The following is a 13,296-nucleotide window of genomic DNA, read 5'->3' on the forward strand; positions in this document are numbered from 1 at the left end:
CTTTCTTCTCCCTCATTTCAATTTTATATTAGTTCTCAAATATTATATCCTAAAATAATTTATTTTTTGTCCTCTGTTTATCTCTCTCCTCCTTTATTCGGATTTTATAGTTGGCCTCAAATATATATATTCTAAAATAACTAATTTTGTAGGTATATTGAATTTGTGTTTTCTAAATCAGGTTCTATAATTCTTTTTCTTTAATTATTTTTTAGTTTTATTAACTTTTGTTATTATAAATTTGTGTATATATATATAAATATATATATTTTGTTTGTGAATTGTGATTATTTTTATTTATATTATTAAAAATAACACTTTATATTTTTTAGCCTAGGCCCAAATTAGAACGAGTCGCCGTGATGAAGACTTTGGAAACTGCCTGATGATTTCTTATTTGATATGGTGCATTGAACACGGCAGTTGGGTTGTCCAAGTGGAAACTAATGGTTTAGATTATTCCACAGATTTTATTTTATAGATATTTTTTTATGAAACGTAGAGGTCAACTCCCAAGTCCCAACAATATCAAGGACAACGTAGAGGTCGATCTATAGTGTTCGTCACATCTAGTTGTTAGCATGGCTTCCTGGTTTTGTTGGGTTGGAAGGGAAAAAAAGGCTCAACCTTCTGAGTCGTTGTTGAAGCAACCATTCATGAAAGTGTCCTATGAAATGCTCCTCAAAGCAACTGATAGATTTTCTTCAGCAAATTTGATTGGTGTGGATAATTACGGTTCTGTCTATAAAGGAATCCTAGATCAAGGGGAAATTGTTGCAGTCAAGGTAATAAATCTCCTTCGTCGAGGAGCTTCCAAGAGTTTCATGACCGAGTGTGAGGTCTTCAGAAGTATCCGACATAGAAATTTGGTGAAGGTCATAACTTCTTGCTCGAGTATTGATTTTCAAGGCAATGATTTTAAGGCTCTAGTTTATGAATTCATGCCCAACGGAAGTCTACAACAGTGGTTGCATTCAAGCTCCGAAACAAACAACGGTCAGAGTGAGATTCAGAGCCTAAACTTGCTTCAGAGAATAAACATTGCAATTGATGTGGCTTGCGCACTTGAATATCTTCACCACCATTGTCAAACACCAATAGTTCATTGTGATCTAAATCCAAGCAATATCTTCCTTGACAGTGACCTGGTTGCACATGTAGGGGAATTTGGACTAGCACGGTTTTTTCAAAAACCCATAAATCCAAAACGAAGCAGTTTGAAAATAAAGGGAACGGATCGGTCTGCCGCCCCAAGTAACAATCTAAACTTTTGTTCCATTTATATATATTTAATAACAGTTGTTTCTTTCATGTTTACTTTAAAGAGTCGTTCTATACCGTCAGAAAGAAAGTTAAAAGAAAGTTCAACGTATTCAATTGTATTTATAAGCGCGAGATAACCATGAAAAAAGTGATGTCATTCTTCACTCACATAAAATAATTTGAACTTTGAAGTGTCCAACTTTTAGACACTATATCATTTTCCTTACTATAAAACATTATCAATTAAAGAAACCAAGACTTCTCAACTAGTCAATATTAAATTTTGAAATCAAGTTAGAATCTATGCATTGGTTGGAATTTTACGCCACACCAGGACTGCCATACAAAACTGATCAAGTATAGTTGTTACAGGTAAATTTAACTTGCCTTAATCAAAATTTTGGTTTTCATTTTCAAATCTCAACTTCTTTTTTTCCCCTTATTTTCTTTAATTTTGTGAATGACAGAATATGGTCTAGGAAGCCAGGTTTCACCAAAAGGGGATGTATATAACTATGGGATTGTTGTATTAGAGATGATGACAGGGAAGAGGCCCATTGACCTTAACCTTCCTAATTTTGCTAGGACCGCTTTGCCTGACCGTGTTATGCTGATTGTAGACCCAATACTCGTGAATACAGCATTGCCCAATAGAAATCGGGTTTCGACAGAATCAAGAGCTGACATCAGAAAGAAATGTCTGACATCCATGATCAAGATAGGAGTTGCATGCTCCATGGAGTCACCACAAGATCGAATGGACATTACTGATGTCGTTTGATGTCGTTCGTGAGCTGAATATGGTCAGGAACAATCTTCGAAGAACTCCAACGTACAGAGCCTAATGCATTAAGGTAAAAACCAAAAAAATAAATAAATTAAATGTCTGTTTCTAATGGTGTTTTCGATTTTTGAATAAACTAGTCTTGTCCATGGCCAAACATTGTTCAATTGAAATTCTTTTGGGTAAAGATTGTTTAATTGAAATTGATTGCCCATCACTTGGAAAAACACTTGGATGTTTTGATTGCTTATGAATATAGATACTAAGAACCCACAAGTCATTAAATTATGTCAAAGGTCTGCGTATGTATTTCTAATTTCCTTGACATTTCTATCTTTTTCTTGTTGCTCAAATATGTTACAGAGACATGAAGCTTGAAAGCAGTGAAGGACATCCATAACTCCTGTTTGAGAAGCAGATGATCTTCTGGACTTCAACTGCATAAAATATTTCATATTCATACTTGTTCTACTTGTATCTTCCATACTTCAATTGCATAAAATGTTTCTGGACTTGTTATCTATATCTCTTGTACGTAAATTCAATATTTCAGTTGATAAAAAATACCTTTTATGCAAATTTGTTGTGTTTGTAATTAACATCAATGCAGAGCAACTTAAACAGTGTATCTTCCTTGTTAGGGCTAACCCAATGCCCTCCGGTTGGTGAAGAAGGAAATCAAGTTTAACATATATTTTGGGTATAGTGGGACATGATGAGTCTCTAAAGTTTAACATATCTTTTTTTTAAGTTCTTTTTTCCATGGTAAATTAGAGGGAGGGGAACTCAAATAAGGATATAACCTTTAGAAAGTTGGGAATTGGTATTTTCATTTTTTTTTTTATTTTTTTTTAAGTAAAAGTTGTAAAACAACTCAAACCTGTAACTCATATATGTCACCTACAAAATCATTTCTAAAGTGATGATCAACATATTGAAACCCATTCTAAATTGCATTATCAGTGAATCTCAAAGTGCCAAGCTGGAAGACACATTCTTGATTATATACTCTTAGTCTTATAGCTCATGAACTTCTCCATTTATGTGAAAGACCAAAGGGAAGGAAAACAAAAATGGGTGCCCTCAAACAAGACATGGTAAGGTCAGGCCGGCTCCACCCTTGGGCGATTGTCTAAGGCCCCGCTAATAGGAAGATCTTAATATTTTATTTTATTTTTTTTTTATGTTATAAATTTTTTAAAATTTTTATTTCCTTCCTATTATCAAACTCTAGCCAATAGAAAGGTCCAAAATTTTTATTTCCTTCTATTGTAACTTTCAATTTTTTTTATTTGTTTATATTATAACATTCCTAAAATTTTTATTTTGTTCTTGTTATTAAACTCTGCCCAATAGAAAGGCCCAATTTTTTTATTTTTTGTTTTCTTATATGGGCAATACTTAGGTTGTGACTTGTGAGGATATACACCGTCCTTGATGTAGATCAATAAAAAATAAATACGTTATCTTTAATTACCAAATCAAATATGGTGGGTATATCTTTATTTACCAAATCAGATATAGGTACATATACCATCACTAATTTAGTAACAAAAGAAGACATGTTCAATTTTTATTGGTCTACATCAACAGTGGAGGAAGTGATCAAAACAGATTTTAATAGGGGCCCAAAAAAATTATATCTTTATCTCACCCTTTTTGTTTTCCTCCTCATTTACAAATTTTTTTTTTTTTTTTCTTTAGAATTTGTAAAACTTTCCATATTTTTCTTTTAACTTTTATCTTCTTTGTTTTTTTTCTTCTTATTTCTTACATATTTTTCCTTCTTTTTCATTAAATTTAAGTATAAGTTGTATAACTCTAAGGGCTAGTTTGATATTGAGGAATGAAATAAGGTACGAATGGAATGGAATGGGAATAAAGACCATTCCCATTCTCTAGTTTGGTTATGCATGGTTTAAAAGGAAAACTAATTTATATAGATGTAATCCAAATATATATTTTTGATGTATATTTCGAAATTGAAGAGGGAATATCAAGAAAAAGTTGACTTTTATTGGATTTCGTTGTTTAAGAAAAGTATTTATTTTTACTCCGTATTTTTTTAAGTGGGGAATGGAATGCCATTCTTCTTGTTGGAAAGTAGAATGATTTTCATGAAATGACCATTCTCCAAGAAATGTGGAGAATAAATATTCCATCTTTAAAATTACTTTCCAAACAAAAAAATGGAATTAAAAGCATTCCATTCCACTTTATTTCATTTCATTCCCACCTACCAAACTAGCCCTAAGATCAATTATGTGACGAGAAAGATTGATTGGATTGATTATATTTTATATATTAAAATGCCACTTTTATGTTTTTGGCCTAAGCCCTCAAATTATATTGAGTCGCCTCATAGGATGTGATGCAGAAGTATTATGATAAGTAAAATGACACCTAACTATTACTTATTTATTACTAATTTTTTTTAGCAATGCTACCATTGTGGATATTGTCACAATGACCGTGAGAAATGAGAAAGTGTGAAGTGCACCACTCCACAATTTTATATCTTTTAATGCAATGTCGATTTTGTAATATTGTGAACTGTTATATATATATATATATATATATATATATATATATATATATATATATGTGTGTGTGTGTGTGTGTGTATATATATAATAAATCAAAAGATTATTGAAAGTGGTGGGACCCACCATTAACCCATTTGGTGGCCAAGAGACCATAAATTGGTCTCATTCTTTCTTTCTCCCCGCAGGTTCTCTCTTCCCCTCACATTTGATCTCTTTTTTTTTTTTTTTCCCTCTTTTGAAAGCAAACTTCAATATCAAATTTCTTTCTCACCATTTGGAATTTTTGGAAGCCGTTTGCGGCAAAACGGAGAGCACGGCGAGATCTACGTGCGAGTACAAGCAATTTCAGCTTTTGGCCTCCCCTAGGATTTCGAATTTGAGAACCATTTTGAGGAATTTTCTACAAATTTGAGGTAGGGGTGTTCTAATGCATAAATTCTTATACTTTTGTGAGTTTTCTTTCTTAATTTGATGTCAAGCATGCTCAATTTGTATAATCTTTGCAAGGATTGTTTAAAAGTTGGATATGGAACACATGACTACTTGTTAATTGTTGTGTAGTGATTAAATATTCCTATATGAAGTTAAATCCATGCCTTAAATGCTTACCATGTTAAATTGATGATTGATTGAAAGTATGAGTATTGTGTTTTAGAAATTTATGTGGGATAGTATATGTAAAATTTTTTATTGTTGATGATTTGAAATATGGAGCATTCTTGCATCCATCGGGAAGAGAAAAGGGAAAAATGTTTTCAAAACAAAGGAAATAAATTTTAAGGAAAATGTTTCTAAAAGTGTTTGCGAAAACCGAACGCCTAGGAGGCGCCTAGTGGTCCGTGTTGTTAGTGTAGTCTAGAAGGGAGTATGGTTGAGCTAAGTAGGCCGGATGCGACGCTTTGGAGGTGCCTTGTGGTCGTGGATAGTTAGTCAACCCTCTATTCGTGACACCTTGGAGGTGCTTTGGGTCGGATTACACTAAAGGTTTGCAAGTTGAAACGGAAATGTTTCGGAAATGGGGAGCGACATTTGCATAACATTGCATTTCATGACATTGTGGGAAATTTGTGATTGGTTGACATTTGGTACATACTAGTTGTTATGGTTGAGAATATGTATTCCCCATGGTATGACCCCTTTCTTTTTTACCCATTCCTTATGTGAATTCACGGGGTCATAAGAAGTGTGTCTTAGACATTTCCTACTAAGCTTATGCTCACCCCATTATTTTTAACATTTTTCAAGATACGGAAAAGAGGTGATGGATGACGATCCATCACAAATTTAGACGAGATTTAAGATTTATTTTATTTTGCTATCTTTTGTATTAGAACTCTAATCTTTTGTAAATGAAATCTCAACTATTTTGTGAAACTTTAGTTTAATTGGTATAATGTTGTAAGCTATGGACTTTAAAATTTTAGCTACATTTATGGACTGTAACTTGATGTAACTAAGGTGTATTGCTTGTTTGGATGAGATGGAAGAACGAGACTTTTTATATACATGTAATCATTTTGGGAATGTGATATAATAATTGTGTTGTGCGTTGAGACATGATAGGTTAGTTTAAGGCCCAGTAAGGCATTACATTTTTATGTATTTCAACATGTTTTTGAGGGACTTTTTCTGCGGAGGTCATGCCAAAATTTTATATATTTTATTATTATTATTTTGGTATCTTTTTGGGTCGTTATGAATTTGGTATCAGAGCAATGGTTCGAATACCATTAGGACAATGGGTAGAAGCCTACCTAAGATTGCATGGAGAGTTGAGTTATTTGTTTACTTGCTTAATTGCTTACGTAATTGCATGATTATATGCTTATATGTTAAGGTGTTTAATTATTTAAAAGGCATGCTTAATTGTTTAACTGCTTATATGATTACGCGCTAAGTGCTTAGTGTTGTTGTATATTATTAGCATGATCATGCTTATCATCGATTGAGTTTCTTTTTCTGGAAGTATGGAAAGTGTTTAAGTGTTGTCATTTCCTGTCGAGTTATTTGTATGATGGCTTAGTTCTCGGAAGTATTTTAGTGTCATCGTTTTTGACCCGTTTCTTTTTTTCTATAGCGTCATGCCACCACGAAGAGATCCCGGGGAGAGTTCTAGCTCCAATCCAATAAAAAGGGATCAGGAGCAAATTGAAGAGGATATGTTGTTATGGGATTTGGTCCCACCAAGAGGGGGACAAACGAGGGGGACCGTTGATCCACCTCTTCAGATAAATGGGGAACAGTTGAAGTTGGCCGTTCAGAAAGCTCTTTTTAATGCATTTTGGCCAGCAGGAGCATCATCGTCACAGGTCGTGCCACCACCACCACCACCTCCAACGACAAATGAGTCAGATGATACTATTTACCACATTGCAAAGTTTATGAAATTGATGCCAACTCTGTTTGAAGGCGGTCCAGATCCGCTTGTTGCTGATAGTTTCATGGATAGAATGGAGAAGCATCTTAACGCCATGAATATGGCGACGGACAAGTTAAAGATCACTTTGGCAACTTATAACTTTGTTTGGGATGCTGAGATTTGGTGGAAGACCATTTCTCACACCCATAATCTGGACACAATGACCTACGATACATTCAAGAAGTTGTACTACGAGAAGTACTTTTCATCACCTAAGCGGGGAGAACTAAAGAAAGAGTTTGATGGGTTGAAGCAGGGAAATATGACCATCACTGAGTATGAAAAAAAGTTCACGTCACTCTTGAGGTTTGCACCAAGCCAATGATGAGGAAAGAACGATAGAAAATTTAGTTGATGGCCTTGATCTTACTATCAGACCAATTGTAGTTGCCTCAGAACCGACAGAGTATGCAAAAGCAGTGCGAAAGGCCTTAATGGTTGAGGCCGAAAACAAGGACAGTAAAGCTATCAGAGAGTCTTAAAAGCACAGCAAGAACATGAGTACTTTCTCCGAGGGTTAATCAAGTAAGAAGTAGAAGTATGAACAGTCAGGGTTCAGGGGATAGTAGTCAGTCAGATCCACACCCGCAACTTCAGTATCCATGGGGTCTTCTAGACCGAATGTTACTTGTTTTAGATACGGGCAGCTGGGACATTACAAATTCCAATGCACTCAGACTCAGGTAGCTTAGGTGATTTGTTTCAAGTGTGGGCAGTCAGGGCATCACAAGTCCCAGTGTATTCAGATTCAGGTGGCGTCCGGTGGGTGTTTTGGGTGTGGCCAGCAGGGTCATAAGGTGAAGGATTGTCCACAGCGGGGCAGTGGTTCAGGCAGAGGTGGAGGCTTATAGTCGAAATAGACGCAGTCCGCCACAGTTCAGTCAGGATTTCGACCGCCACCACCACCTCAGCCATCTCAGCCAGCTATATCAGCCAAGAGTTCTCGACCGGGCAGAGGTGTAATATCCCTAATTTTAAAAGGATAGCCTCGGTATTTTTTTTATTAATTGTTTTGATGGTGTTTATAATTCTTTATTTGATTTTGTGGCTTTTTGTTTAATTGTTTATATGAATTAATTGATTATGTGTTTATTTAAAATACTTGTTTAGTTGAATTATATGTTAGATGTGTTTTTGGTTACATAAATGTTAGGTGTTTACTTGTAATTAATGTTTAGGAATTAAATGTTTGAAATGGTTGTTTTATTTTATTTTATTTTATTTAAATGGTTATAGGTAGTAGTCATTGTAATACCCCTAGTTTTCAAAAGGACAAAATGGGAATTTAATTTTGCATTTTGGTTTTTATTTCATTTTTATTTGATTATATGACTTAGTTGTTTGAATTGATTGTTTTATTTGGGGAATTTTATTTTATGTGTATTTGCTTAGTTGCTTAATTATTAGTTGTGTGTATTTAATTTAATTGTTGAATTGTTTATGTGTGATTTAATTTAATTATTTTATTAGTATGATTTAAGTGACGTGTATTGTTGGTTAGTTTATATAATTTATTTGTCAATTGGTTATTTAATTTTTGTTTGCTTTATTTACTGTTATGCTTGGGTGACTCATTTGGTTTATATTTTAAATGGTCGTGGATATAGATTAGGGTTAGGGTTTTCTTTAATGGATAGTATTTAGCCGACTTGTAAATTAGTCGACATTTAAAGTAGGTTAAATATAGAATGAAGGCCTATATATATTGAACAAAATAAGTCTGCTAGGGTTAGAAAACCGTATGCACGTATTAGTTTTGAGAAGGCAAAACAGAGGAAAAAGGGGCAATGACCAAAGGAGGAAGGGAATGTGTTAAGTTTGCCAGAATTTGCAGATGAAGGTTGAAGGTTTCAAATTGAAACCTAGAGGCAAGTTTCAGTCTATCTCTTTCCTATAAACTTGTGTTCTGTGCATTCTTTATAGACTCCAGGGTTTAATTCAACTCGTTAAACGAATGGTTGATGCATGTTTCACCGGACTGTAACTTGTGTTATATTAATTTAAACTGAAAACGGTTTCTTGCTTAAACTGGTATGTGTTTGTTTTAAACTTCTGTAAATCAATTAAAAAATTAAACTTGAGGTGTTCTAGGACTGTTGGGACTTATCTTGAACCTTAATAACTTTAAGGAAACTTTGGAACAGAGGTTAGAATTTTACCGGAATCAAGGAAGAAGAACAGAGGCAACATAAACTGTTTTTGGTTTTGGTTTAGATTTTTGTTGATTAATTCATACTAGAAGGAGAGGAGTTTCTAGGACAATAAGAACTTAAATTGAACCCTAGATATGTTAAAAATATTTTGGACAGGGATGTTGAACTTCACTAGAAGCACAGAGATTACCGGACGAAACAGAGACGAAGCAGTGGAGCAGAGACGGCTCTCAGGGGAAGGGAGCCGGCTCCCCGGCTCCCAAGAAGGTAGAGCCGGCTCTCCATGAGGGAGAGCTGGCTCTGGAAGATGAAGAGCCGGCTCCCATGGGGGGAGCCGGCTCCTTTGAACAGAAACCCCTCCGGGGGTATTTTTAGTAATTTTTGATACTTCAGGGGCAAAAGGGTAATTTTACAGTTTCATGGGGGTTTTTAAATTGGTGTACAAAGCATGTTTAAGACCTAAGATATATTGATTCAGGTCATGGGAATGGACAACATAAATTTTAAAATAAGAATGTTCAATACTGTCAAGAAGGAAAGAGAACTGGAATCGTTGGTTGGCTAGCAAATTAAATGAACTGCTATAAAGGTAAGTGTTAAGAATTTATACCAATGATATAAATGACATGTTTCAGTTCCAAGAGGGTTGTTTATGCTATGGTTAGGGTCGTCATGTAATTTTAATTGATAGGTTGCATGCCGACAGGAGTTGTAGGAGGTTTAGTTGCTAGCTTATTTTAGCGAACTAAATGGACTTGTATGGGAATACTTTTGGGGTTTCATAAGATGTACTCCGGGTAGATTTCTGGGTGTCGTTATATCAGACACATGATCTATAGTGAGGATTAAAGGGACATCATGTAATTTAAGCATTACTTGACATGCTGTCAAGGATGATGTAGGTTGTGATTACTAGTTTTGGTTTAGCAAACGAACTGGACTAGCATGGAGGTATTTTTGGCAGTCTAGTATAATGTGCACAGTTATAACTCTATTTGTTATTATATTGTGCTATGGATGTTAATTGATGAACTGTTAAAATTTATGTTCGATCAATTGTATGGAATTGGATAATTTAAGTTGGTTATCATTACTTTAACAATTTAAAGGAAGGATTTATGGTTAAATCATTATACCCTGCTATGGTTGTTAATTGATGAACTGATTTAGTTTCTGTTTTGTCAATTGGATGGATGTGGATAATGTAAATTGTTTAACAGTACTATAACAATTTAACAGGAGTTTTATGATTATAATCATATACTGGATGTATAATAGGATCTTAATAATACCTGTTTTCTATTATGCTGGTTCATGGATATACTTGATGTTTTAATGAATGTGCATCACTGGTGGATCATTTGTATTATATGTACCGGTATGGGACGGTGACATATCAGGGATGGATTAGATCAAAAAGCTAAGTCCTACCCCTTCTTACATACGGAATGGATTAACTAAAATAGTTAACTCCTACATGGATACATGTCCTGTCAACTAAAACAGTTGAATGACATAACGGATGTTTGTTTTATCTTTCTGCATTAGGAAGAAATTTATATATATATTTTTGGCACCGTGAAACGAGCTTGAGTCTCCTGATCACGGTTACGGTGCGTATATTGCAAAGGTTGGGTAGCTAGATATAGCTAATGTTCCTTGGTAGGTCTAGGTACTTGGCCGCTGAAAAGCGTGTTTTATATGTCACCTTTTACCCAGGCTGAACTATGTTATAGGCTAGTGAGCATCCTATAGTGTGTATTTAAATATCTATGGACTATTGTAGATATTGCCGAGCTATCTAGGATGTATCTGCGTATCGAGTTTATGTACGGATTGTAGTAGATTGGAACTTGCATGTGGGTCTGACCCACTTCTATTTTTCAGGTATTCGCCAGTACCAGGTTTAGAGTTTGATCGTGTTGATGCAGATACAGACACTCACTCTTCCGGTTACATAGGATTTCCTTTCTATTTTGGTTTTGGATTTTAATTCTGTAAATTTATTTAAAGTTTTGGAATTAGGGGTCTACTAGGTGGATTCCCGAGTTGTACGGATTTAAATTATATTAATTTATTATTTAAGGTTCGAGGATTATCTTTTTAGTTTTTCAGCGCATTATTATTTTAATCTTAATTCAGTTTTATTCTTGTTTGTTTACATATTAATTGTTTGGTATCCCTCGGATCTGTGCTCGGACTTGATCACCCGTGGCTCTAGAATCGAGGGGTATCACAGTCATGAACCAACCAATTGAGTTCCATGAACTACTTAAATAAGGGGTTTAATGGGTATGGATAATTACCCATGGATAGTGTATGTGTGTGTGTGTGTGTGTGTGTGTGTATATATATATATATATATATATTTAAGGAAAGTTCTTTGGAGTTAATCTAATATATTTTTTTTTATTTAGATAAAAATAATATACATAGATTATACATAACTTATATTTTTAGTTACTTTTTCTTAGTATTTTAATTTTATTATTTTCTTTATTATTTTGATGTGGATTGGAAAATGAAATAGGGTTAGTATTCAGCCTATAAATATATAGCTATAGGGTTGAAAAGAGGACTAGAAAATATGTCATGTATTATATTTTAGAGAGAGAGATAAAGAAGGAGGAAGAAGGAAGAGGAAGAAGAAGAAGGATGTTAAGGTTTTTATCAAATCCCTAAAGGCAAGTTCTTGTCCTATACTTCTCCTTTGATCTGTGAAATTTATATCTATAGTATAATCTTAGGGTTATGTAAAGAACAATTAAAATTAGAATTTATAATTTAATTGATCTAGAATATAGGTTTTATAAATTATATTTTTCATGGTTGCTCTTGTGTATAAATTGATAAATTCATTATTTGATTTGATTACTTTATGAATTGTTACATGTTTTACATGATGTATTTTCATATCTGTATATTGATGAAACCTAGAAACATGCCTTATTTGGGTTAACAATAGAATTCTGGGTTGAATCGCGTAAACAGGGTTTGAGTCGTCAATACAGTGCTCGAGCCATGGATGAAAAGCTCGAGCCTGTAAGGAAAAACTCGAGCAATTGGATGTAAAGATCGACCCTGAAGTAGGATGCTCGAGCCTGAAGCAGGGTGCTCGAGCAATTAGGACAAAAGCTTGAGCCTTACTGTGATACCCTATAATTTCGGAACACGGGTTGATCAAGTCCGCGCACAAAATCAAGGGATATCAAAACAATTAAAGTATTTCAAACAAACACAGAGTACAAAATGAAATAAAAGAATAAATAATACGCTGAAGAAACTAATAAATAAATATTTCATTAATTAATAATTCTCCAACAATTTCAACTCGGGAATCCTGTAACTTAAGGACCCCTTAAAACATTATCCAATAATCCAATACTACTTAAAAGTACACAAGATGATTGATGAATGACAGTCTCCTAGCTGCGAATCCTCAACCTATGAGTAAGTTCACTCTACCAGACCTCTGAAAACCAATAAATAGATCATCTCTGATCAAAACCAAACCTAGTAAAGAATTTTAACTTTAATATACAAGGATACGTATATATATAAATAATTATATATAATACAACAACCACATCTATTATTAGGTTCATTAATTTTCTAAATCCATTAAAACAAAGATTAAATAATAATCATTCCTAAACCAATTCACCATTTTCTTTTAAAGAAAAGTTCCTTAACCTCCATCCCATCCTAGGCAGTTAATTAAACATTTAAACAATATAATTAAATAATATTATATTTAATCCAAACTCAATAATGATTTAATTATTTAAATTATACAACCAATATCTAGGCTTTGACAATTCATCCATTTCCCACCAATATTATTTTATTAATACACATAAAATAATATACTAACCTGTAATTACTAGATTATTCTAATTTAAGAATATCTAGTTCTAGTCCAACTTATAAATACAATAACCATAGATGAAGTTTTAATCATCTACCACATAATAATTTAATTATGCAATGGCAATTCAACTATGCCATTAAAAATATATCTATTTATATATTATCAATTCAACTATGCTTCCTTAAGTATATTTATTTATACTTTTTAATAGCAATTCATCCATGTTTCCCATTTATGAAATTTATTCATAAATCATAAGG

At 33.6% G+C, this 13,296-nt stretch overlaps 1 protein-coding gene across 3 annotated transcripts in view; it reads left to right on the forward strand.

The window, feature by feature from the left end:
* The first annotated feature begins 457 nt into the window (after positions 1 to 457).
* The window catches only part of LOC132270809 (probable LRR receptor-like serine/threonine-protein kinase At3g47570), a 31,289-nt gene continuing 18,450 nt past the window's right edge, over positions 458 to 13,296 (forward strand). The window contains exons 1-3 of one of the 3 annotated variants that reach the window (XR_009469581.1): positions 471 to 1,254; positions 1,884 to 2,117; positions 2,411 to 2,620. Coding sequence is in view for 1 of the 3 variants with exons in the window: in XM_059772013.1 (XP_059627996.1) it covers positions 582 to 1,254 (673 nt within the window). In the remaining 2 variants the exon portion in view is untranslated. Of the gene's footprint in view, positions 1,255 to 1,730; positions 2,118 to 2,410; positions 2,621 to 13,296 lie in introns of those variants that run through there. The other 2 variants (XR_009469580.1, XM_059772013.1) reach the window with 2 other exon arrangements.

The sequence above is a fragment of the Cornus florida genome, unplaced genomic scaffold, assembly GCF_030987335.1.
Source record: "Cornus florida cultivar Cherokee Brave unplaced genomic scaffold, ASM3098733v1 CherokeeBrave_3.0.0_Hap2_Chr08, whole genome shotgun sequence".
Classification (NCBI taxonomy): Eukaryota; Viridiplantae; Streptophyta; class Magnoliopsida; order Cornales; family Cornaceae; genus Cornus; species Cornus florida.